At 42.3% G+C, this 22,701-nt stretch overlaps 1 protein-coding gene and 1 non-coding gene across 6 annotated transcripts in view; both read right to left on the reverse strand.

Moving 5' to 3' along the window:
* NSMAF (neutral sphingomyelinase activation associated factor) overlaps positions 1 to 13,764 on the reverse strand; it is a 77,680-nt gene extending 63,916 nt beyond the window's left edge. The window contains exon 1 of one of the 5 annotated variants that reach the window (XR_010159572.1): positions 13,426 to 13,602. Coding sequence is in view for 2 of the 5 variants with exons in the window: in XM_009455426.5 (XP_009453701.3) it covers positions 13,048 to 13,199 (152 nt within the window). In the remaining 3 variants the exon portion in view is untranslated. Of the gene's footprint in view, positions 1 to 8,238; positions 8,454 to 13,047 lie in introns of those variants that run through there. The other 4 variants (XR_010159571.1, XM_009455427.5, XM_054656757.2 and 1 more) reach the window with 4 other exon arrangements.
* A 2,189-nt stretch (positions 13,765 to 15,953) lies between these two features.
* On the reverse strand, positions 15,954 to 16,057 carry LOC112204304 (small nucleolar RNA U13). The gene has a single exon (XR_002937874.1). It is a non-coding gene; the product is annotated as a small nucleolar RNA U13 (small nucleolar RNA).
* Positions 16,058 to 22,701: the final 6,644 nt, after the last annotated feature.

A 22,701-nucleotide genomic window follows, 5' to 3' on the forward strand; every position in this document is an offset into this window, starting at 1 on the left:
AAATTAAAAATGATAGCAGAAACCAATTTTACCATCCTAATCTGTAACTTTTATTGACCTGTTCTCCATATCTAAATCCATGAACAGGAATCAATTACAGGGTAAACTGCCAGAGTGCAAAACAAAATGCACACTATCAATACTTAATCTGAATTTCAATATAGTCACAAGACAGAATTGGAGTTACACATCCTTCCTTCTCTTTCCTAATCTCCTCACTCCTTCTCTTATAGAGAGGGAAGAATAGAGTAAGTATTCTTCAATAAGACAATGGCATAATTTTATTTCTATGAAGCACAAGTAGCCTTCAGAGACAATTCTTCCATATAATTATTAAAATATAATCATATCAGCTATTTTAGAACTAAAGTCATTTTGGTAAGTGAATTAATTATAGCCTCCTTAATTTATCAATATGCATATTTTGCAAGAAATGTAAAACACATAGTGAAGGGATATAACCAAATCATATTGTTTGAAGTTAAAGGATTATGAAACTTTTCTGAGTCTATGTTTTCTTTTTACTAAAGTGTTGTTATACCCGCTTTAAAATTTTTCTATGTAAAATTTATTATAATTAAGTTGCATGATTTTTAGAACAATGATTTTCAAACTACATTTTATGGAGTAAAAGAGTCCATGCTTAAAAAAAAAAAATTAAAATCACCGTTTTGTAATTGGATGGTCTCATCCTTTGGTATTGTATCTGACTGTAAATGATTTCTTTAGAAGACTCTTAGCCCTGCCCCTACATATTCCTAGTTTAATCCTCCTTTACAGAGGTGTGGTTTCATTCTCTTTAGAGAAGTTTCCTCATTGAGCAACTCAACATTCCTAAAAAGATGTTTTCCTATTCTTACATCACCTAAATTTTAAAGCCTACTGTACAACACTTAACCAGAACTTAAAATAGCTGGGGTAACCTTGCATTCCACTCAACAATTATTCAACACTCAGCTGATGAACAGTATTTACAGTGGATCCAGAAGGTTTTGTTAGTCAATGCTTTCTCTAACAGGCTTCACTGTGATAAGAAGTGTAACCCAAACTTATTGGGAGGAAGTGCTGTGATGCCACGACACTTTCGTGATGTGTGCAGAGGCAAAGGAAAGCACAGGAGTGCTGTGTATTTGCCACCTCTACTCTCAATACCCCAACACCAGCCTTGAATGAAGCTAGACTACAGTGCCCCTACTAGAGAGTTGATTTAATTAAACGGACCATTTTTAAGAAGCTTCTGAAAATGATTTCTGAAATAAAGAAGAAATTAAGAAAACTGTTATAGACAAGGCAAGATCGCAGTCCTACTACCCACCATTGGAAACATCCCCCCAGTAATACACTGGACAGTGATATAGTTTGGATGTTCTGTCCTCTCCATATGTCATGTTGAAATGTGATTCCCAATGTTGAAAGTGGAGGCCCGGTAGGAGGTGATTGGATCATGGGGGTAGATCCCTCATGACTCAGCACCATCCCCTTGGTGATAAATGAGTTCACAATCTGTTCACTCAAGCTCTGGTTGTTTAAAAGGGTCTGGGAACTTCCCTTTCTCTCTCTTGCTCTGTCTCTTGCCATGGGATACACCTGCTCCCACTCACTTTCTGCCATAGTAAAAGCTCCCTGAGGCTTACCAGAAACCAAGCAGATGCTGGTACCTTGCTTCCTGTACAGCCTGCAGAACCATGAGCCAATTAAGCCTCTTTCCATTGTAAATTACCCAGCCTCAGGAATTTCTTTATAGCAAAACAAAAACAGACTAAGACATAAAATTGGCACCAGGGAGTAGGGCATTTTATTATGGATATACGTAAAGACATGGAAGCAGCTTTGGAACAGGGTAACAGGCAGAGGCTGGAAGAGTTTGGGGGACTCAGAAGAGACCAGGAAGACAAGGGAAAGTTTGAAACTTCTCAGAGACTGGTTAAATGGTTGTGACCAAAATACAGATAGGAATATGGACAGTGAAGGTCAGGCTGACACGGTCTCAGATGGAAATGAGGAAATGAATGGGAACTGAAACAAAGGTCGCCCTTGTTACAAACTAGCAAAGAACTTGGCTGCATTTGTGTCCATGTTCCTAGGGATCTGTGGAAGGTTGAACTTAAGAGTAAGGACTTAGGTAGGGCATGTGGCGGAAGAAATTTCTAAGCAGCAAAGGGTTTCAGAACTGGTCTGGCTGCTTCTAAAAGCCAACAATCAGATACAGGAACAAATAAATGACTTAAAGTTGGAACTTACACTTAAAAGGAAAGCAGAACATAAAACTCTGGGAAATTTGTAGCCCGGCCATGTGGCAGAGAAAGAAAAAGCATTTTCAGGAGAGGAATTCAAGCCGGCTATGGAGTAAGCTATGGAATAATTGCATGCTAGAGAGATGAGCATGACTAAAAGGTTGCCAAGGGCTAATATCCAAAACAATGGGGAAAAGGCCTCAAAGTCATTTCAGAAGTTTTCAGGATGTCCCTCCCATCACAGAGGGCCTAGGAGAGGAAAGAAGGGCTTAGGGGGCCAAGCCCAGGTTCCCACTACCCCATACAGCCTAGGGACACTGCTTCCTGCAGACCCACTGTTCCACCTCCAGCCATGGCTCAAAGGCCCACAAGTACAGCTCATGCTGCTGCTCCAAAGGGTGCAAGACATTAGCCTTGGAAGCTTCCATGTGGTGTTAGGTGTGCAGGTGCACAGAATGCAAGCGTGAAGGAGCCTTGGCAGCTTACCCCTAGATTTCAGAGGATGTGTGAAAAGGCCTGGGATCCCGGGCAGAAGCTTGCTACAAGGATGGGGCCCATACAGAGAACGTCTACGACAGTAGTGTGAAGGGGAAAAGTGGGCTGGAGCCCCCATACATAGTCCCCACCAAGTGGAGTTATGAGAAGGGGGCCACCTGCCCTCTAGACTCAACAATGGTAGAGCCATCAGCAACTTGCAACCTCAGCATGGAAAAGTTGCTGGCACTCAACTCCAACCTGTGAAAGCAGCCAAGTGGGCTGCACCCTTCAAAGCCACAGAGGCAGAGCTGCCTAAGGCCTTAGGAGCCCACTTCTTACACCGCTGGCCCTGGGTGTGGGACAAGGAGTCATAGGAGATTATTTTGGAGTTTTAAGATTTAATGACTGCCCTACTGGGTTTCAGACTTCAATGGGGCCTACTGCCCCTTTCTTTTGGCAGATTTCTCTCTTTTGAATGGGAATGTTTACCCAATGCCTGTACCACCATTGTATCTTGAAAGTAGATCAACTGTTTTGATTTTACAGGCTCATAGGTGGAAAGAGATAGGTGTAAGATGAGACTTAGGACTTTGGACTTGATGTTGAAATAAGTTAAGACTTTGGGGGACTATTGGGAAGAAATGATTGTATTTTCCAATGTAAGAAGAACATGAGATTTAGGGGGCCAGGGGCAGAATGATATAGTTCGGATGTTTGTCCCCTCCAAATCTCATGTTAATATGGAATTACCAATGTTGAAAGTAGGGTCCAGTGGGAGGTGACCTGATCATGGGGGCAGATCCCTCATGAATGCCTCAGCACCATCCCCTTGGTAATAAGTGAGTTCATGCTCAGTTAGTTCACATGAGATCTGGTTGTGGTTGTTTAAAAGAGTCCGGAGCCTCCTCCTCCTCTCTCTTGCTCCCTTCTCTTGCCATGTGATGTACCTGCTCCCACTTCACCTTCCACCATGAGTAAAAGCTCCCTGAGGCTTCACCAGAAGCCAAGCACATGCCAGTGCCATCCTTCTTTCCTGTACAGCCTGCAGAACTGTGAGCCCATTAAACCTCTCTTAAATTAGCAGCATGACGTTCATGCTGGGGACTGGTGACAACAACTTCCTCTTCTAGTGGTTTATAAATAATCTGTCTGATCTAGAATTTGCATTAAACCTATTTATGCACACATGTTCTTTCAGCACCTTTCAAAGTTCCTAGATCACTGAAATAATTCTGTGGTTCTATACTCAAACTCTCCCAGGATTTTACGCCAGGAGACATAAGCACTTGGGTACCCTTTGCATCTTCACCCATCTTGCGAAAGTTCATCCTCTTTCAGTCTGAAGATTAGTATTATTAATAGAGTACAAAATAAGAGCTTTCCCTGTCATAAATCAATGTTACACCTGGTACCAGGCTAGGCCTAGGCAGCAGCCCAGTACCTCCTAGTTCCAAAGGCAACTTTGGAAGTTTTTTTGTTTTTATTTTTTTAATCTGTACCATTTTTCAAAGGTTCCACTCATTTGGGGCTTTAACCTTTTTGAAATTAACTATGTATAACCTTCTTGTTTTATATTAAAACTAATAATTATAAACTCAGAGAAATACTACCTGTACAACCATTCTTTATTTGCTAGCCTGATTTTCTTTTTCTTTTTTAGCTTCCTTCCAACATGCAAGCTTGCCTGATTTTCTGTAACTCCTCACAAAAGATCATTTGGATTAGATGTTCTTAATTGTATTTTTGACAGTTTCACAAACTTCCTGGGTCAATATGCTTTCCAAACTGTCCAGTAATAGCACCTATCTTTTTTGTTCCTTGGAACTTTCAATATCTGCTTTCTTAAAATTCTAGGTTCTATGTATGACAGGATCCCTCTCAACTCTCCTGAGCTCCAGCAATAAACAACTTGATATGACTGCTTTTTATGATGGTTCATTTCATTGCTACTTGGTTAATAATTTGTCTTTAATATTCAGAATTAAGTAAAGTTCTCAAGTTTAGGATAAATTAAAACTTTAACAAAGGAAGTCAATAAACTGTACTTAGATTTCACTAAGCATTTCAGCCAGTATCTCTATTGCCACTTCCTGTTTTCCCATTTACACCAGGTACACAGCCACCATTTCTTCCACCCACTTAACGTGGCCTGTAACAAAAGAACACAATCATGTTATCTTTGTTCCTCTTTCCAATTGTGTTCTCTGGGATTTTTTCCTAGGGTTTCATGGATTCCCCTTCAGATGTATACCTTCTTAACATTCAGAGCCCACTGCCTCACCTCCTGGCAGGTCTTTCCTTTTCAATAGGTCTGCAGCTTTTCAACACTAGATTCCAATATTGGGTCTCATCTTACCCAACTCCAGTGACACCTAAAACACACATTAATCCTTTTTTGTTAAAAGACCTGGCTCATTTTATTATCCGTGTTCTACACATTTGCAGAGAGACATCTGAGGGACTAAGTATCATTTCTATTTCCTGTACCAGTTGTTTTCTCCTATAAATTACTGGCCCTTCTTCCCTCCCAGAAAGAATTATCATGAATTTAAACAATTTCACTATTTCATCTGGCCTTTTTAGCCCTTCCCCTCAGTAATTAGGTTAAAGCTTTCTATCACTCAGCTGGACTCTAGAAAATTGCATTCTCCCTGACTATGTGAGATGCAGTGACTTCCAGCCAAGATGGTTCAGATATCAAAATCCCTTTCACTGACACCATCCATAAAGCCAGTCAATTCTATTTTCAAGTCTCAGCAATTTATGAGAAGAAACGGTAAAAATGTCATCTATGCTCTCAAAGTCCTCCAGTTTCCTCATCAAGTGTCATATTGCAGGGCAGGAGGCTTCCCTCAGCCTTTTTATATGTACTATCAAGAAGTTAAAGAAGGAAGTTCAGTTGGAAGGAACAAACAAATAAAAAATCAAGATGAATGCTGAATTACTGTTATCTAGAGCAGCGCTTCACAAAGGTTAGTGTGCACACAATCAACTGGGGATCTTGTTAAAATGCACATTCCAAGGCAGCAGCTTCAGGGTGAGGCCTGAGAATGTGCATTTCTAACAAGCTCCAGGCACACATGCGCTGCTGGCCTGTGGACCACACTTTGACTAACAAGATTCTGATATCTACATAAAACAGGCTTCATTCATTCCTGAATCAGTCTAAACTTCAAGGATACCATAAAAATAAGCACTGGCCAGTAGCCCACAACCTAGTATTTAAAATAGAAACAGTATGGTACAGTGGAAAAGAGGTTGGACTTGGATCAGAGAACATTTGTTCTAGCCTTAGTTCAGCTTGGCTCCAAATTTTCCAAAACTTTTAGCTTTAGGAAGCTCAAGCAGGATAGATGAAGAAAAAAAAAATCTATATCTAGACAGCAAAACACTAGAGAGAGGAGATCTTAAAAGCAGTCAGAGAAAAGAGAGATTACCTACAAAGAACAATTAGACTTAACAATATTGGTTTGTTGCAGGCTGGTCTCCCAGAAGAGAAGGTGGCCTCCTGCAAAGTTTCAGGAAAAACTGCTACGATTGTGTTTAAGGCAATCAAACCTCATCAACCACAAGGCTTGAACCCCGGCCCCCTAACCATGCCAGGAAAAAGGCTGGTGTTTCCCCAATCAAGAACAAACTCTGCCACATTATACAGACTTAGCCCCAATCAAGCCAGCAAGGAGGTAAGGATATCCTGCAGCCACAAATGCTGAGCTGGGATGAGTGAGCCAAGGTTCCATCACAGTATGGTCCTACTGTACTCTGGCCCCTGGTCACTCCCTGGAGTCTGAAGTTGGCCCAGCCAGGTAGCTGAACGTTGCCCCAGGGGGACAAGGCACAACTATCACTGACCTTTCTCTGTGAGGTACCCCCCCAACACCCCAGAGCACTCCAGCAAGTCTGATGCATATTCCCTGGCCCTTTGCCTTTGTTTGGATAATCTTCAAAATGCTGAGAGAATTAAACATCTAGCAAAACGGATTTTCAAAGCAAAAGCAAAATAAGGATATGTTCAGACAGACAAAAACAGAGGTGGTTTATCATCATCCAACCCTGATCAGAGGAACTTCTAAAGGATATTCTTCAGGAAAGAGAAAATAATTCCCTAACGAGGATATGACATGTAAGAAGGAATATTGAATAAAAACAATGGTAAATATGCATGTAAAACTACAGAAGCATTAACCAGGCAATTAGTAATGTACAATCTGTAGGTTTAAAATAGAGATAAAAAATACCGGACAATAACAGACTATAACTGAGGATGGGGGCACAGGAGTTAAGTGTTCCAAGGTTCTTACGTTGGTAGAGAGGAGAGTAAAGATAATGATTAGCTTCAGATCTTAAATTTAATATGCTTATGTTTTAAGGATAAGCATTAGAAAAACAAATAAAATATATAACTTTCATACTCTTTGGGGAAAAATGAAGGGGAGCAAGGGGGCCTTATTTAATCCAAAGGAAGAAGGGAAGGAAGGCAAAATAAAACAACAAAACTAAAAAATAAAAGTGAATTCAGATATATTTGTAATAATAAATGTAAACAGACTAAACCAATTCATTAAGATAAAAATTATCAAAATGAATCATTTAAAAAAAAGTCCAAGTATAAGCTATTTATAAGAAACAGGCCTAAAGCCTTAGGACACAGAATAGTGAAAAGTAAAACAATGGAAAATCCCATACAAAGCAAATAACCAGAAGAAAACTGATACAGCTATATTAATATCAGACAAAATAGAAAAAAAATTACTAGAAGTAAAGAGGTCCTTATATATTGATAAAAAATTCAACTCACCAAGAAGATAACAATTCTAAGTTACTTACTGAATACACGTTAAAAAAAAATAACAAAAAGATAATTTTCAAAATCTATGAGTTGGACATTTTAAGACACAATTCTAAATATCTGATGGTTAAAAGATGAAATGACAATGGTATTTAGAAGAAAAATAGCACTGAATTCCTTAAATGACCATTCCTATTTTATATCACATTAAAAAAATTTTTAATGAAAATTATATAGCTTACATACTCAAAATCCATTTATGGATAGATTCCTGTGACTTCTCAATGGTAGCCACTTTGGAAGAGGTTAATTTGAGATAAAAGGAAAGTAAGTGGGTAGGCTAGTAATACGTTTTGGGTAAAGTCAATATAGAGTCTAAATTAACCAAGAAATTTGCAACATTTATTTCCTCTCCCGCTGTTTTTCATGTGAGAAAAAAAAAACCCTATTTCTTTAAGTCATAGTCAGATAGATTTCTTGGGACCTATCGGCATTCCTGACGAATTAAGTCCTGACTTTATCTCCACTGATCTCCAGTTTCAACACTTCAACACCTGGTATATCCCACAAACAGATCTGAAAAGACTGGGATGATAAGCCTTAGAAATGAAAGATTAAACCGAAGTACCACAATCACTTTGCCCTCTCGCCAAGTGCTTTTTATAAAATAAATATAGACACAATTGATTAAACAAACATACTGAGTAAAAGAAAGTTAGGCCGGACGTGGTGGCTCACCTGAGATCGGGAGTTCGAGACCAGCCTGACCAACATGGAGAAACCCCATCTCTACTAAAAACACAAAATCAGCCAGGCGTGGTGGCGCATGCCTGTAATCCCAGCTACTCGGGAGGCTGAGGCGGGAGAATCGCTTGAACCCAGGAGGCGGAGTTTGCGGTGAGCCAAGATCATGCCATTGCACTCCAGCCTGGGCAACAAAAGGGAAACTCCGTCTCAAAAAAAAAAAAAAAAAAAAAAAGAAAGAAAGTTAATATTAGCATAATCAAGAATATTATACACTCATGGAATGTCTGAAACAAAGTTGAAACCTCAAAGTGCCTGTTAAACTATTAATGTAATATGCAGGCACCAAATACAGAATTCAAGATCACTAATTTCCATCCTTGAGTGGAAATCTGTGGAACTTACAAAGCACAATTAAGAATTTATTCTATGACATTACAGAGATAAAACTATGACTCTTCCTCAGAAGGAAACATATCTCAACTATCTAAATTTCTTTTTTATTATGTATTTATTTATTTTTGAAACAAAGTCTCACTCTGTTGACCAGGCTGGAGTGCAATGGCACAATCACAGCTCACTGCAACCTCTGCCTCCCAAGTTCAAGCGATTCTCTTGTCTCAGTCTCCCGAGTAGCTGGGATTACAGGTGTGTGCCACCATACCCGGCTAGTTTTTTTTTTTATTTTTAGTAGAGACAGGGTTTCACCATGTTGACCAGGCTGGTCTCGAACTCCTGACCTCAAGTGATCCACCCACCTTGGCCTCCCAAAGTGCTGGGGCTACAGGCATGAGGCACCGCACCTGGCCTATTTATTTTTTAAATAGAGAAAAGGTCTCCCTATGTTGCCCAGGCTGGTCTCAAACTTCTGAGTTCAAATGATCTTTGTGCCTTGGCCTCCCAAAGTGCTGGGATTACAAGTGTAAGCCATGGCACCTAGGCAAGTATCTAAACTTCTACATTACCCAAGAAATAGCTATCATCCCAACACTCCACGGTGGATAGTAAAGCAAAAAAATTTAACAATTCGCCTACTTTAGTCTACTTCTAAATCATAAAATAGAAATGTCTTTTTTTTTTTTTCTTTGCGATAGGGTCTCACTGTGTCACCCAGGCTGGGGTGCAGTGGTATGACCATAGCTCACTGTAACCTTGGACTCCTGGGCTCGAGTGATCTTCCCACCCTTTAATATATTTCATATTAAAATAGAAATGTCTTAAATAGAAAGTTTGTATAATATCCTCATCTACTAACCCAATGTATACACCTGCCATCCCTGACAAATCCAAGGAAGACATGTGAATTGCCTTTAACGCCTGTAATCCCAGCACTTTGGGAGGCCGAGGCGGGCGGATCACGAGGACAGGAGATCGAGACCATCCTGGCTAACACGGTGAAACCCCGTCTCTACTAAAAATACAAAAAATTAGCCGGGCGCTGTGGTGGCCGCCTGTAGTCCCAGCTACTCGGGAGGCTGAGGCAGGAGAATGGCGTGAACCCGGGAGGCGGAACTTGCAGTGAGCCAAGATCGCGCCACTGCACTCCAGCCTGGGCGAGAGTGAGACTCCGTCTCAATAAAAAAAAATTTTAAAAAAATAAAAAAATGTTTTCAATTTACCCTTACCAACACCTGCACAGGACATTTTTAAAAAACAATAAAATCAATATGGTTCCTGCCATCTAAATCTTTTTTTTTTTTTTGAGATGGAGTCTCGCTCTGTCGCCCAGGCTGGAGTGCAATGGCACCATCTCGGCTCACTACAACCTCCGCCTCCCAGGTTCAAGCAATTCTCCTGCCTCAGTCTCCCAAGTAGCTGGGACCACAGGCGCATGCCACCATGCCTGGTTAATTTTTGTATTTGTATTAGAGATTGGCCAGGCTGGTCTCGAACTCCTCACCTCGTGATCTGCCTGCCTTGGCCTCCCAAAGTTTTGGGATTACAGGCGTGAACCCTGTGTCTGGCCTGCCACCTAAATCTTAACCAGGATATAAGTATACTTATTTCAAATGGCCAAGTGTCTGTTTTCTAATCCTTAAAATTACCAAAACATTTATTTATAAACATCACCAATAAATGGCACCACTTTATAGTTACTCAAACCAGAAGTCTGAGAGTAGAATTTCCATGTTTAGCAAATAAAAATATCATATGCCCAGTTACATTTGAATTTCAGATAAATAATATACTTTAAAAATTTTTAGTATAAGGGCCCAGCACGGTGGCTCACGCCTGTAATCCCAGCACTTTGGGAGGCCAAGGCGGGTGGATCACGAGGTCAGGAGATCGAGACCATCCTGGCTAACACAGTGAAACCCTGTCTCTACTAAAAATACAAAAAATTAGCAGGGCGTGGTGGCAGGCGCCTGTAGTCCCAGCTACTTGGGAGGCTGAGGCAGGAGAATGGCGTGAACCCAGGAGGCGGAGCTTGCAGTGAGCCGAGATCGCGCCACTGCACTCCAGCCTGGGCAACAGAGCGAGACTCTGTCTCAAAAAAAAAAAAAAAAAAAAAAAAAAAAAAAAAAAATTAGTATAAGTATATACCAAATATTGCATATACTATCGCAATTACTTATACTAAAAAATTATTCCTTGTTTATCTGAAATTCGAACTTAACTGGGTGTGCTGTATTTTATCAGATAATCCTAGCTGGAATTCTTCCTTTATCACCTCTCACATACAATACACCACACCAAGACTTGTCAATCACACGTCCTAAAAACATCTAGAATCCATCCACTTTCCTCCATTTATTCTGCCACCACCTTGGTTTAAACCACCAATGCAAGAATCTCCTAGTCAGTCTCTATGCTTCTGCTTTTGCAGGAATATCAAAGTACATCAACCTAACAATAAGAGAAATAAATGCTCATTTCAAGTTTCTTTTCTGGGGTCAATATTTGGTAGCTCTGGAAATCTAAAATCCCTTAATTAGCATGAGAGCCGCCAGTGAACTTACAATGAACAGGTTGAGGCCTCTCATGGGTAACCTCTGAAACAACCCCTCTTCAAGTTTTCCAAGAAAAGTAACAATTTTCCTGGGTATGCTGGAGCCAATGACCAATCCAATCCATTTGCTAATTTGTGTTTATTGACGCAAGGGGATAAACCCGGAAAAATCTGGGCAGAAATGGTAAATTTGGGGCTTAATAAAGTTGCCTTAAAATATTCCTCTGTTTCAGAATGAATTCTAAGATTTATAGAGACTCCTTGATTCTAGTGCATACCTGATGTGAGACAGATTCCTGTCATTCAAATGCGTATTCTATGCATTGAATGGAGTATGCCCATCAGCCCAGGTTGCAAAGCCATGGGGCAGAGCACTAAACAATTTGGGCACTCAGCAAGTTATAATTCAAATAAATATAAAACACATGGCGCCAACTTTTTCAGATGACTGATGCTCAGGAACAGTTGATGCCTCCTGACTGGATAGATAAATGTTTTGGTTGCCAAGAGCTAGAGTTCTCTCTGAACACTGCCAGCCTATCACGTTGTTGTCTAATCAATGAATTCTAACAAAGCGGCATATACATGGAAATGCAAGTACAGGTTTCAAGGTTTGTGTGACACCACGGAGCTGTATGAGCTAGCCAAATTGAACACAAATTACTTCATCGAAATAACAGCCAGAACCAAGGAAAAAACGTTTCCCTGTATATCAAAAAGGCCAATATGAGTATTGGCACGAATGACTCATATCATACAACATGATGCCAATTCAAGTGTGTCAAAGTTCTCACAATTTAAATATGAATGTTCACCCACTCAATACAGAGCACCAACAAGTCTTAATATTGTTGGTACTAAACAAAGAAACCACTCAAGCTCTTTCCACAAGAAAAATGCATTACAAATTCAGTCAGAAAGGCATCCCCAAGTGTGAGTTACATAGTTAGGGCTCAGTTATTTAATAAACAACCCTTTCTGTGACTAAAACCTAATCACATCACCAAAAACATTTTTGAAAGCCATATCTGAGATACGTTTTCTGCGTATCGTATCTTCTTCTCTACAGTAGAAAAATGACATTTCGTACTGTGGACACACTGGTTAGACCAACATTACAGATTAGAGAAGGATGAATGTCTGGATCAAAGGGTCGAGTCAACCCTTATAAAACAAGTGTAGACAAATCTTGAAGTCTGCACTTGTATTCCCACGTGTAACCTGCTTTGCTGGTATTCACTGATGAGACAACGTGACAGGCTAGCAGCACTGGAAGATCTGTAGCTCTCACAATCAAAACAGTGTGTTTGTAAAATGATTCAGCCCCCCTTTCCTTTTGGCATCTGAGCTGCAGACCGAGCAAGTTGTTTCTGTCACCAAAAATGCTCTGGGAACTATACATAGAGCCGAAGTGAGCTTTCTTATGAGACTTCCCTTGGGGGCAGGTCCAGCATATCTGAAAGGGAACTGCTGTGAGACCATTTTAGCTCAAGGGATCCCAAATCCTTACTGGGATGCTGGTGAGAATGAGTGCTCCGCTGCCGCACCGCGATTTCGACTGCAAAGCTTTCCAACACAAGGTCCACTGCGCGGGGAGCAAGTGTTTGGGAGGCAGGACCTTGGCTTTCCTCAGAATCAGGCCTTTCTGGCGGCCCCCCTCCCACCCTTCCAGGGCATGGAGCTAGTCCTGTGTCTAAAGGAGTCGGCAGGAAAAAGGCGCGGCAATGCGAGTGGGTGGTCGCCGGCCTGCTCGGTGCCGCCCGGCGACCAACTCTGCGGCGCCGGCGCCGAGTGTCTGGACCCGATTAAGGGGAAGGATTAGAAAGGGGGTGCCCGCCGGGCAGCGTACTCACCCTCCCCTGCGAACGCCCGGGCTCGCGTGCCGGGATCCACGCCCGGACCCCGCGCGGCCTTCCGGGTGAGCTGCCCGCGGCCGCCGGGACCTGCACTGCCGGCTAGCTCGGCATGCCTCGGCTCCGCGGTGGAATCTGGCCTGGCCCGTCATCCAGTTCCTGTCCCCGGCAGGCTCCGGCCCAGACCAGGCCCCCGGCCTCTCACCCCGACCTCAGGTTTCCGCCACAGCCCCCAGCCCAGGCCCTGGACACGCGTCCGGCCCCTGCCTCCGTGCCCGGCCCCCACGCCGCCTCCCGTCCCTCAGATCTCCGGCCGGCGTCCCCACGACCTGCCCCGACTAGGCCCCCGGCTGGGCCCTTCTTCAGCTGGGCGCGCACCTCTCCTTGGAGTAGAGCTGCAGCTGCTGCTCCTGCTGCTTCTTCCGGATAAACGCCATGGAGGGTAGGCGCGGGCGGGCGCAGAGCGCACAGGCAGGCCCCGCCGCCGCCCGCCGAGGAGGTCCGGAGGAGCCGGGGAGGGCGGGATTGGTGGCCGGCTGGGGAGCGCGCGGCTGCCGGCCTGGCTTCCCCTGCGGCGCCGCTGGGCGGCCGAGAGCCCGACGCGGCGTCCCGGCCGCGCTCACCGCAGCATCCTCGCGTGGGGACTCCGGCGGCACCGTGACTCAGGCCCGGAGGAGGGGCGCGCGGTCACACGAGGCGCCCCAAACTCAGGCCGCCTCAGAGGATCGCCAGGACCAGCGGCCAGACTAGGATCCGACCTCACACACTAAACGTTTCACCACTTTACCAACCATTGCAGGCTGCGTTTTAAATATTTTACGCATAAAAAGGGATGCTGGCCCATAAACCACCAATCTGTTGGCCACAAAGACTTGAAATAACAACGTTTTGTGTCCTCCATTGTGAAAAAAAAAAAAAAAGACGGAAGTTAAAGGGGTGAAGGCAACTCAATCGTAACTATTCCAAATACACCAGGAATAAGTGGAGATTTATAGCCAAGGAGCAAGGAGCAGGTGTTCGGAAAACTGCTAAGAGGAAACATCAATTCTGGGGGAAATTCTGGCTGAACCAACCTAACAGGAGTCCCAGTGAAGGCAGGCCAGGGGGTCAGATACTAAGGGTAGGAGTAAAGAATTTTGATCACATATGGAGGGTGGGGGATTCTTGATAAACTGCCGTGGCAGTGTTACTTCCTAACACTGCATTTACAAGGAAGTGCACACAAGGACCTGGGAGAAGATTCAGAAGCCTAACTGAAGTTTGGCCAAGCAAAGAATCTTTAACACAGTCTCTTGATTGTTGAGATAATTGGTCGCATGATTTTTTTTTATATAACAGCTTTATTGGGATATAACTCACATACCAAACAAGTCAACCATTTAAAGTATACCATTCAGCGATTTTTAGTATATTTCCAGATATGTTCAACAATCACCACAATTTGAGAACATTTTCATCACATGTAAAAGAAACCCATACCCTCTAGCTATCACTCTTCCTAACTCTACCCTCCAAACCCCAGCCCTAGCAAACAATAATCAATTTCCTGTCTCTATGGGTTTGCCTATTCTGGATATTTCATATAAATGGAGCCATACAATATGTGGCCTTTTGTGTCTGGCTTCTTTCATTTAGCGTAATGCTTTCAAGGTTCATCTATGTTGTAGCATGTATCTGTACAGTACTTCGTTCCTTTAGATTGCTGGAGCATATTCTGTTGCATTTTGTTTATCCATTCATCAGTTGATGGACATTTCAGTTGTTTCCACATTTTGGCTATTGTGAATAAGGCTGCTGTACACAGTCATGTACAGTTTTTTTATGGACCTATGTTTCCATTTCTATTGAGTGGAATTGGAATCTAAGAGTGGAATTGCTGGATGTGGAGGCGAAAGCAGCTCCATCTTGGAAGCTAATCCTCCGTGTTGACTTCTGATTGACCCCTGTTCTGGGAAGGCCTCTAAGATTTCTACTTTATCTATTGTTCCTTGTGTAAGAGCAGGTATCTACCCAGTATGTTCTGTCCTTAATTCAAACAACTTGATGTTATTATACGTCAATTGTCCTACACATCCCTTCTGAACCACCCCTCCCCTATGGTATATAAGCCCTAAGGGGCTGGAGTGATGGCTCATGCCGGTAATCCCAATGCTTTTGGAGGTTGAAGCTGGAGGATTCCTTGAAGCCAGGAGTTCGAGACCAGCCTGGGCAACAAAGCAAGACCCTGTCTCTACAAAAAATAAAAAATAAAAATTACCTGGGTGCAGTGGCACACCTATAGTCCGAGCTACTGGAGAGGCTGAGGCAGGAGGATCACTTGAGTCCAGGAATTTGAGGCTTCTGTGAGCCATGATCGTACCACTGCACCCCAACCTAGGCAATACAGAGAGAGAGAGACCTTGTCTCAAAAGAAAAAAAAAAAAAACATTGAGTCTGGGGGTTAATAGCACAGCAATCCACCATCTCATCTTGCTGCCCAAGACACAGATATGGACATAGCTTCTGTTCCTTAGTCGCTATTAAATGTTTCTTCCCAAGGAACTTTATTTGTCAGCCTCTTTCTTCCACCTCCCGGCATCCCAGGACTTTGAGATAGATTTGTATAGGCCTGCCCACCATAGAACTGGGTCATATGGTAACTCCATGTCTAAATGTTTGAGAGCCTGCCAGACTGTTTTCCAAAGTGGCTGTACGATTTAACATGCCCACCAGCAGTGTAGAAGGGTTCCAGTTTCTCTACATCTTCACCAGTATTTGTTATTACCTGACTTTTGTTTAGAGCTATTCTAGTGGGTATGAGTGGTATCTCAATGTGGTTATAACTTCTTAATATATGCTGAGAATGAGCCTCTGATTGTTTACCTTTGAGGGATTCTTGAATAACACGCCTCTAAGTTTCTTTTTCACGTTAAACAGGTAATGTGCCAAACTCGTAACAAGGTTCAAGGGCGGCACATCTCACAGCTGCACATGAACACCCAATCATCACACTTATGAACTACAAAAGGATCCAAACCTCTAAATTGTATGCTTGTGGAAACATATCTCATACTGTCTTAAGGATCAGGTTTTGCAGGGTTACATTTTTAGAAGCTTCAAGGTAAATGTACATCTCAGCTTTCTCTAGTAAGTCGCAGGACTGTGAAGAGAAGGTAGGGAAACCAAGAGTAAAAATTGTGGCTGGGCCTTTTGAATTTGACCCCTAGCGGCACTGGACAAAATGCTATGTATAGTGAGCACACCCATTAAAAATTTTGGGAATGAATGAAGGTGCCTGGGTACCCTTTGACTGTGACTGAGTCCCTTCCATGTGTCCAAGTGCAGTGCAGAACCTGTAACACATTAGGTCAACATTCCTGGAGGAAATTGTGATGCTGTCTGGTAGCCAAGAAATAAATACATGAGCAGGTACACAATGAAATAAGATAATAAAATTTGTCAAAAGGTACATGATAAATTTCTTTATGAGAAGTACTACAAAAGGTTCTGTGAGTTCAGAGGAGAGATTAATTTGGCTGGAATAAGGAAAAAACAACAACAAAAACCCAGAATGTAAGTTATCTTCTTGAAGTTAAACATTAGAGGAAGATTAGATGTGATCGAATAGGCAGAGACTGTTAAAGAATCTCTCCTTAACCCAACTCTAGCCAAATTCCTCTGAGCCCACTTCTCAACTAGGCCTCAACCTTGGCCTATAAAAACCAGACTCCCAGCACAAATAATTTAGTCCAGTCCCCATCCCCCACATTAAAAGACTTAAACAAACAAACATAATTTCTAATAGCTTGAGGCCACATCCCTAGCATAACCCAGCCCCACTTAATGTACCTGTCTGAGAAAGCTCAAAGCAATGAAAAGAATTTACTACTTATGCCTGGCACGGGTGGTTCACGCCTGTAATCCCTGCACTTTGGGAGGCCAAGGTGGGCGGATCACCTGGGGTCAGAAGTTTGAGACCAGCCTGGCCAATGTGGTGAAACACCATCTGTACTAAAAATACAAAAAAGCAGCCGGGCACGGTGGCGGGCGCCTGTAATCCCAGCTACTTGGGAGGCTGAGGCAGGAGAATCGCTTGAACCCGGGAGGTGGAGGTGGCAGTGAGCCGAGATAGCACCATTGTACTCCAGCCTGGGTGACAGAGGAAGACTCCATCTCAAAAAAAAAAAAAAAAAAGAATTTACTATTCATTCCAGCCAACATCTGACACAGGTCCCATCTGACATAGTAAAGCCAACATCTGACATAGTAAAGGGTGTACTCTGACCACCCTTTCTTAGAACATTTACCAAAAAGGGCTTACAATTGTGAATCACTCCTCTGTCCCTTTAAGATGTATATGTGTCTCCTACAACTCACAGTGTCTTTCTCAAGGACCTGAAATCTATTCCTTTGAAATGTAATCATTAGGAAATATAGGACCTTGTCTTACAGGTTCTGTGAGAAAATAGAATCTCAACTTCAATAACGACCAGCTAGCAGACACAGCTGACCTAATCACATTTACACAGACCAATCCTTTCTAGATTTTTAGTTCCCTTACTCTATTCAGCCCCTGATTTCCCCCTCCCTACTCCCTCATTTTCACTTCAAAAATGTCCATCCACCTTTGCACAAATCAAAGTTGAATTCGTGCTGACTCCTGACCCCTATTGCAATAATGTATTACTGATTAAAATCTGTCCTTACCATTTGAACTAGTGTCTGATTTTGTCTGTCTTTGGCAGAAAGAAGGGAAGAAACACAATCAAAGGGATTGTCTTGAACAATAACTCAGAAGAGACACGCTTCCTCTTTAACAGTTTGTGTTTGTGGAGAATTGAGAGAACTGAGACTGGAGCTCCCTCATCCTCCCCTCACCAAAGCATCCACCCTACTAGCATCTGCCCTCTTATGCTTTGTCTTCATTTCTGCTATTTTAAGGTATATTTGCTCCTATCAAAGGCCAACTTCTCCTTTCTTCCCAACAATTTAGCCTTTGCGATGACCCTTTCTTCTTTCTTTTTCTCTCTTGCTTTCTCTATTTCTCTCTCACTGTTGGATCATTTCTATTTGAAAATAAATGTAGTTTTCAAAAAACTTTCCCTTTATCCTACATCTCCCTCCAACTCCCCATTCACAGAGAAACTTCTTGAATCATCTGCCTATACATGCTGCTCCATTTTCTTACCTTGTGGTTTTTTCTTTTTTTTTTTTTTTTTTTTTGAGTTGGAGTCTCGCTCTGTCGCCCAGGCTGGAGTGCAGTGGCGCGATCTCAGCTCCACTGCAACCTCTGCCTCCCGGGTTCACGCCATTCTCCTGCCTCAGCCTCCTGAGTAGCTGGGACTACAGGCGCCCGCCACCACGCCCGGCTAATTTTTTGTATTTTTAGTAGAGACAGGGTTTCACTGTGTTAGCCAGGATGGTCTCGATCTCCTGACCTCGTGATCCACCCACCTTGGCCTCCCAAAGTGCTGGGATTACAGACGTGAGCCACCGTGCCCGGCCTCACCTTGTGTTTTCTGGAGTCCATTCCAATTGGACATCCAGGCTAGATGTGGTGGCTCACACCTATAATCCCAGCATTTTGGGAAGCTAAGGCAGGAAGATGGCTTAAGGCAGGAGGATGGCTTGAGGCAGGAGTTCAAGACCAGCCTGGGCAACATAGTGAGACTTCATCTCTACAAAAAAATTTAAAAAAATTAGCCAGGCGTGGTGGTGCGTGCCTGTAGTCCCAGCTACTTGGAAGGCTGAGGTGAGAGGATAGGTTGAGTCCAGGAGTTTGAGGCTGCAGTGAACTCTAACTACACCACTGCATTCCACCTTGGGTAACACAGCAAGACCCTGCCTCCAAAAGTAATAATAATTGGACTTCTATTTCCACCACTCCACTGTAATGGTTCTTGTCAAATCACTACATTAATTGATCACTTTTCTAGCTTCATCTTTCTGAGCTACCAGCAGACTCAAATGTAGTATAACATAGCATTTAATGTATCTCCTCACTGGAGGGCTTTGCTCCCATTACTTCCAAGAGCCCACAGTTTCTTTGCTTTTCTCCTACCTTGATTCTTTCTTCTTGTCAGTCTCCTTAGTTGGTTTCTCTCCTGACTAATTTCTTAATGTTGATTCTCTGTACTCAGTCTCCAGGTGATTTCAACTGGTGCCATGACAGAGGACTGTTGAGAAAAAAATTTCTGATACAGTTTGAGCTTCCCAAATCAAAAAATTCCAAATCCAAAATACTCCAAAATCCAAAACTTTTTGGGTGCTGACATGATGCTCAATAGAAAGGCTCCTTGGAGCATTTTGGATTTCAGATTTTTGGATTAGAGATGTTCAACCAGTATGTATTCTGCAAGTATTTCAACATCCAAAACAAAATTCTGAAACTTAGAATATTTCTGGTCCCAAGCATTTCAGATAAGGGATACTCAACCTGTAGTAGCACATTCTTTTCTTACCTGAAGAAAATGGGCAATCCCCATTCCCTTACATATGTTATGACTGCCTTCATGCTTTTAAGCTTCCTGTTCTCTCTGTCTAAAATGCCTTCCTACCTTTCTACCACCATTTCTTCCTGTGAAAATCCTACTTGTCCTTTAAATTCCCATTCAAAACTTATTTGAAGTCTTTTTAATGCACCCAAGTGGAATTTATCTCACATTCACTTACTCAGTACATATTTATTTCACATCAGTGTATGTCACGCATTCAGCTGGGCATTAGTGGGTAGGTGCCTTTGAGACTATGGTTGGATAGGGATGTGAACAGTGACCCCATTTTACCTTATAAGGCCTATCTCCCTCTTTGGGTTAGAATCTCCTTGGGAACAGAAACAGTGACTTGTTGGTCTTTATATCCACATTACCACTAAATACAGTGTCTTGCACTTAGCAGTTGCCCAGTAAATGTTTGTTGAATTGAATATTGTGCTTTCTTATGTCAGCATTTGTATCTATTTTGATTTGTTGTACTGTAAATAAAAGAAAACTCAGTCAATAGTTGGAGTACATTTCCTCATCATTGGCATGGATGGCACAGATGATTAATAGAAGCCTGATTTTTCTCTTAGACTTGTAGCCTTTTGATCACAAGATCACGTTCCATCACCATGATTGTACTCAGCTTCTGAGGAGAAATAAGGAGGAAGGGCAGGGCCAGCCTTGTGTGTTTCTTTTATTAGTAAACCAAAAGCACTCCCAGAAATGCACACCAATCTTCCAGGCCAGAATTCTTGCATAGCAGCAGTGGAGACTGGGCAAACAAGTGCTTCACTCTTACAGCCTCAATATTGCCAAGCCGCCAGGCAGAAGCAGGTTGGGAATGGCTCCCGGGTCAGTCAATCTGCAACGTGTACCCCATTACTAAAATGAAAACTAGCCAGGAATACATATTGATACTTATTCTTAAGGAAGATGACACCTGAGACTATTATTTTTTTCTTTACATCGTCTTCATTAAAAGGTATTGACTATTTATTGTATGCCAGGAAATGTTCTAGGTACTAGAGACTCAGCCATAAATGATATGAAGTCCTTGCCCTTTTGGAACTTACCTTCTGGTAAGAGTGACTATTTAAAAAGTGAATAATGTAAATTTAGGTAAGGATAAGTATCACAAGAAAAACTGGACCACAGTAAGGAATAGAGCATGAAGAGGGTGAGAACTTCTTTAGATAGGGGGTCAGAGAAGTCTCCTCTGATCACTGATATTTCAGCTGGCAACTAAATGAATTAAGAAACTTGAATGTGCAGATCCTGAGAAAAGGCATTCCAGGTAGAAGGAATAGCAAGGTCAACAGCCTGAGCCAGCACTTTAGTGTCTAGAGCACACTAATGGTGAGAGATAGAGGCAGCAGGGCCCAGACCACAGGACAAAGGTGAGCACTGGATTTTTTATTATTATTTTTATTAATGTGTGACACAGGCCACTGGAGGGGTAAGAGCAGGAAAATGACATGATATGTTTTACATTTTAAAGTTTGACCACTGCGTTACAAGCCTGAAAGAAGCTCAAAACTTACATGGACAGCAGGAAAATTTAGATAGAACTGTGATCAGCTCTTTCCTCTTGCACATTTTGCTTAAATAACAAAGGGAATTGTATGAGTCTGGGTTCTCCAGAGAAACAGAACTAATAGGAGTTTATATACAGGAGTCTGGAATGTATATATCCAAGTCTGAGCCCAAGAACCTGAAAACCAGGAGAGCCCGTTGTATAATCTCCAGTCTCATCCCAAGCCCAGAGGCAGAAGAACCATGCCCCAGCTCAAAGACAGTCAGGCAAAGAGAGATTATTCTCTCTTACTCCACTTTTGTGTCCTACTCAGGCCTCCAATAGATTGTTTGAGGCCTCCCTACATTGGGAGGGCTGTCTGCCTTACTCAGTCCACCAACTCAAAAGGAACCTCCCCCACAGACATACCCACAATAATGTTTAACCAAACATCTGACCCCATGGACCAGTCAAGTTGACACACAAAATTAGCCATCACAGGAATTTGTAGCTCAGGTACCTGGAAATCCGAAGTATCATATACATCAATGTTCGTTAATCCAGTGGCTCAATAAATTCATCAGAGACACAGTTTTTCATCATCTTTCTGTTAGGCCTTCCGCATAGTTAGCTGCCTTCTAAGTCTGGTTCCCTTCCCCTATGGCTGGTAATAGGTAGCTTCTGGTATTTGGCCAGCTGCCTACTTTCTCCCTCAGGGTGAGAGACCTCATCCAGCCCAGGCTGGCTAGCAAGTATCTAGAGACTCCCTTGATTGTCCCTATTAGTTCACATGACTTCCCCAAATCCAAGACTGATGAGGGAAATCAAACATTCTCTGAGACTCTGGGCCATCTCTAGAATTGGAGGTAGAAGTTAGCATTCCCCAAAGTACATGAGTTAAGTAAGAAAGGGGTGGAAAGACAAATGAAAATGCGTGTGTGAGTAGGAGCAGGTCCTGGGGCAGTAATGAGATTTGAGACATTTAAGTCACAGCAGACATTGCGTGTAACCACTTATGTTTTCTCATTTTGGCAATGCCGGTGCAAGCCTCCTCTTCTCCCTTTCATAGTTATCTGGGCATGTGAGTTAGTGTTGAAATTAATGGAGGAATAAGACCTCACATTTTTTAAAGAGGATTTTTTAGATGATTTTTCCCATGCAGTTAATACTGTTTCTGAGGTTCTGTTTTTTATGTCCAGTGGGAAAAAATTAAATAGGAGCTGTATATGCCCATATTGGCATCAATTTTTCCTCCATGGGTTCTATACAGCTTCCAGAGGGCATCTGTTATCTGTCACCTGCACAGTTTATCTTCCTTGCTTGGGTAAAGATTAGGGTAATTGCTGAAGTCATCCCTCATTTAAGATCTTCTCCCTTGTACTTTATAAATCCAGCAATGTTTTTACTCTGCATGTTGCTAATCGGAGATTAGTATAGATTAGGTTAGAAGATAAACAGGAAATTATAAATAAAACCATAATTTTAAGATATACATACATTGTATGCCCTAAAATACAGAAATGTCAACTTCATAAAAAGTAAGTGAAAATTACAACAAAATGAGATACTATTTTCAGATATCGATGTGACAAATATCAGTACTGTCAATGGTCGTGTCCAGTGCTGAAGTGCTTAAACACTATTGATGGAAGTAAAATTGGTAAATTTCTCTAGTGTAAA

The sequence above is a fragment of the Pan troglodytes genome, chromosome 7 (genome assembly GCF_028858775.2).
Source record: "Pan troglodytes isolate AG18354 chromosome 7, NHGRI_mPanTro3-v2.0_pri, whole genome shotgun sequence".
Taxonomy (NCBI): Eukaryota; Metazoa; Chordata; class Mammalia; order Primates; family Hominidae; genus Pan; species Pan troglodytes.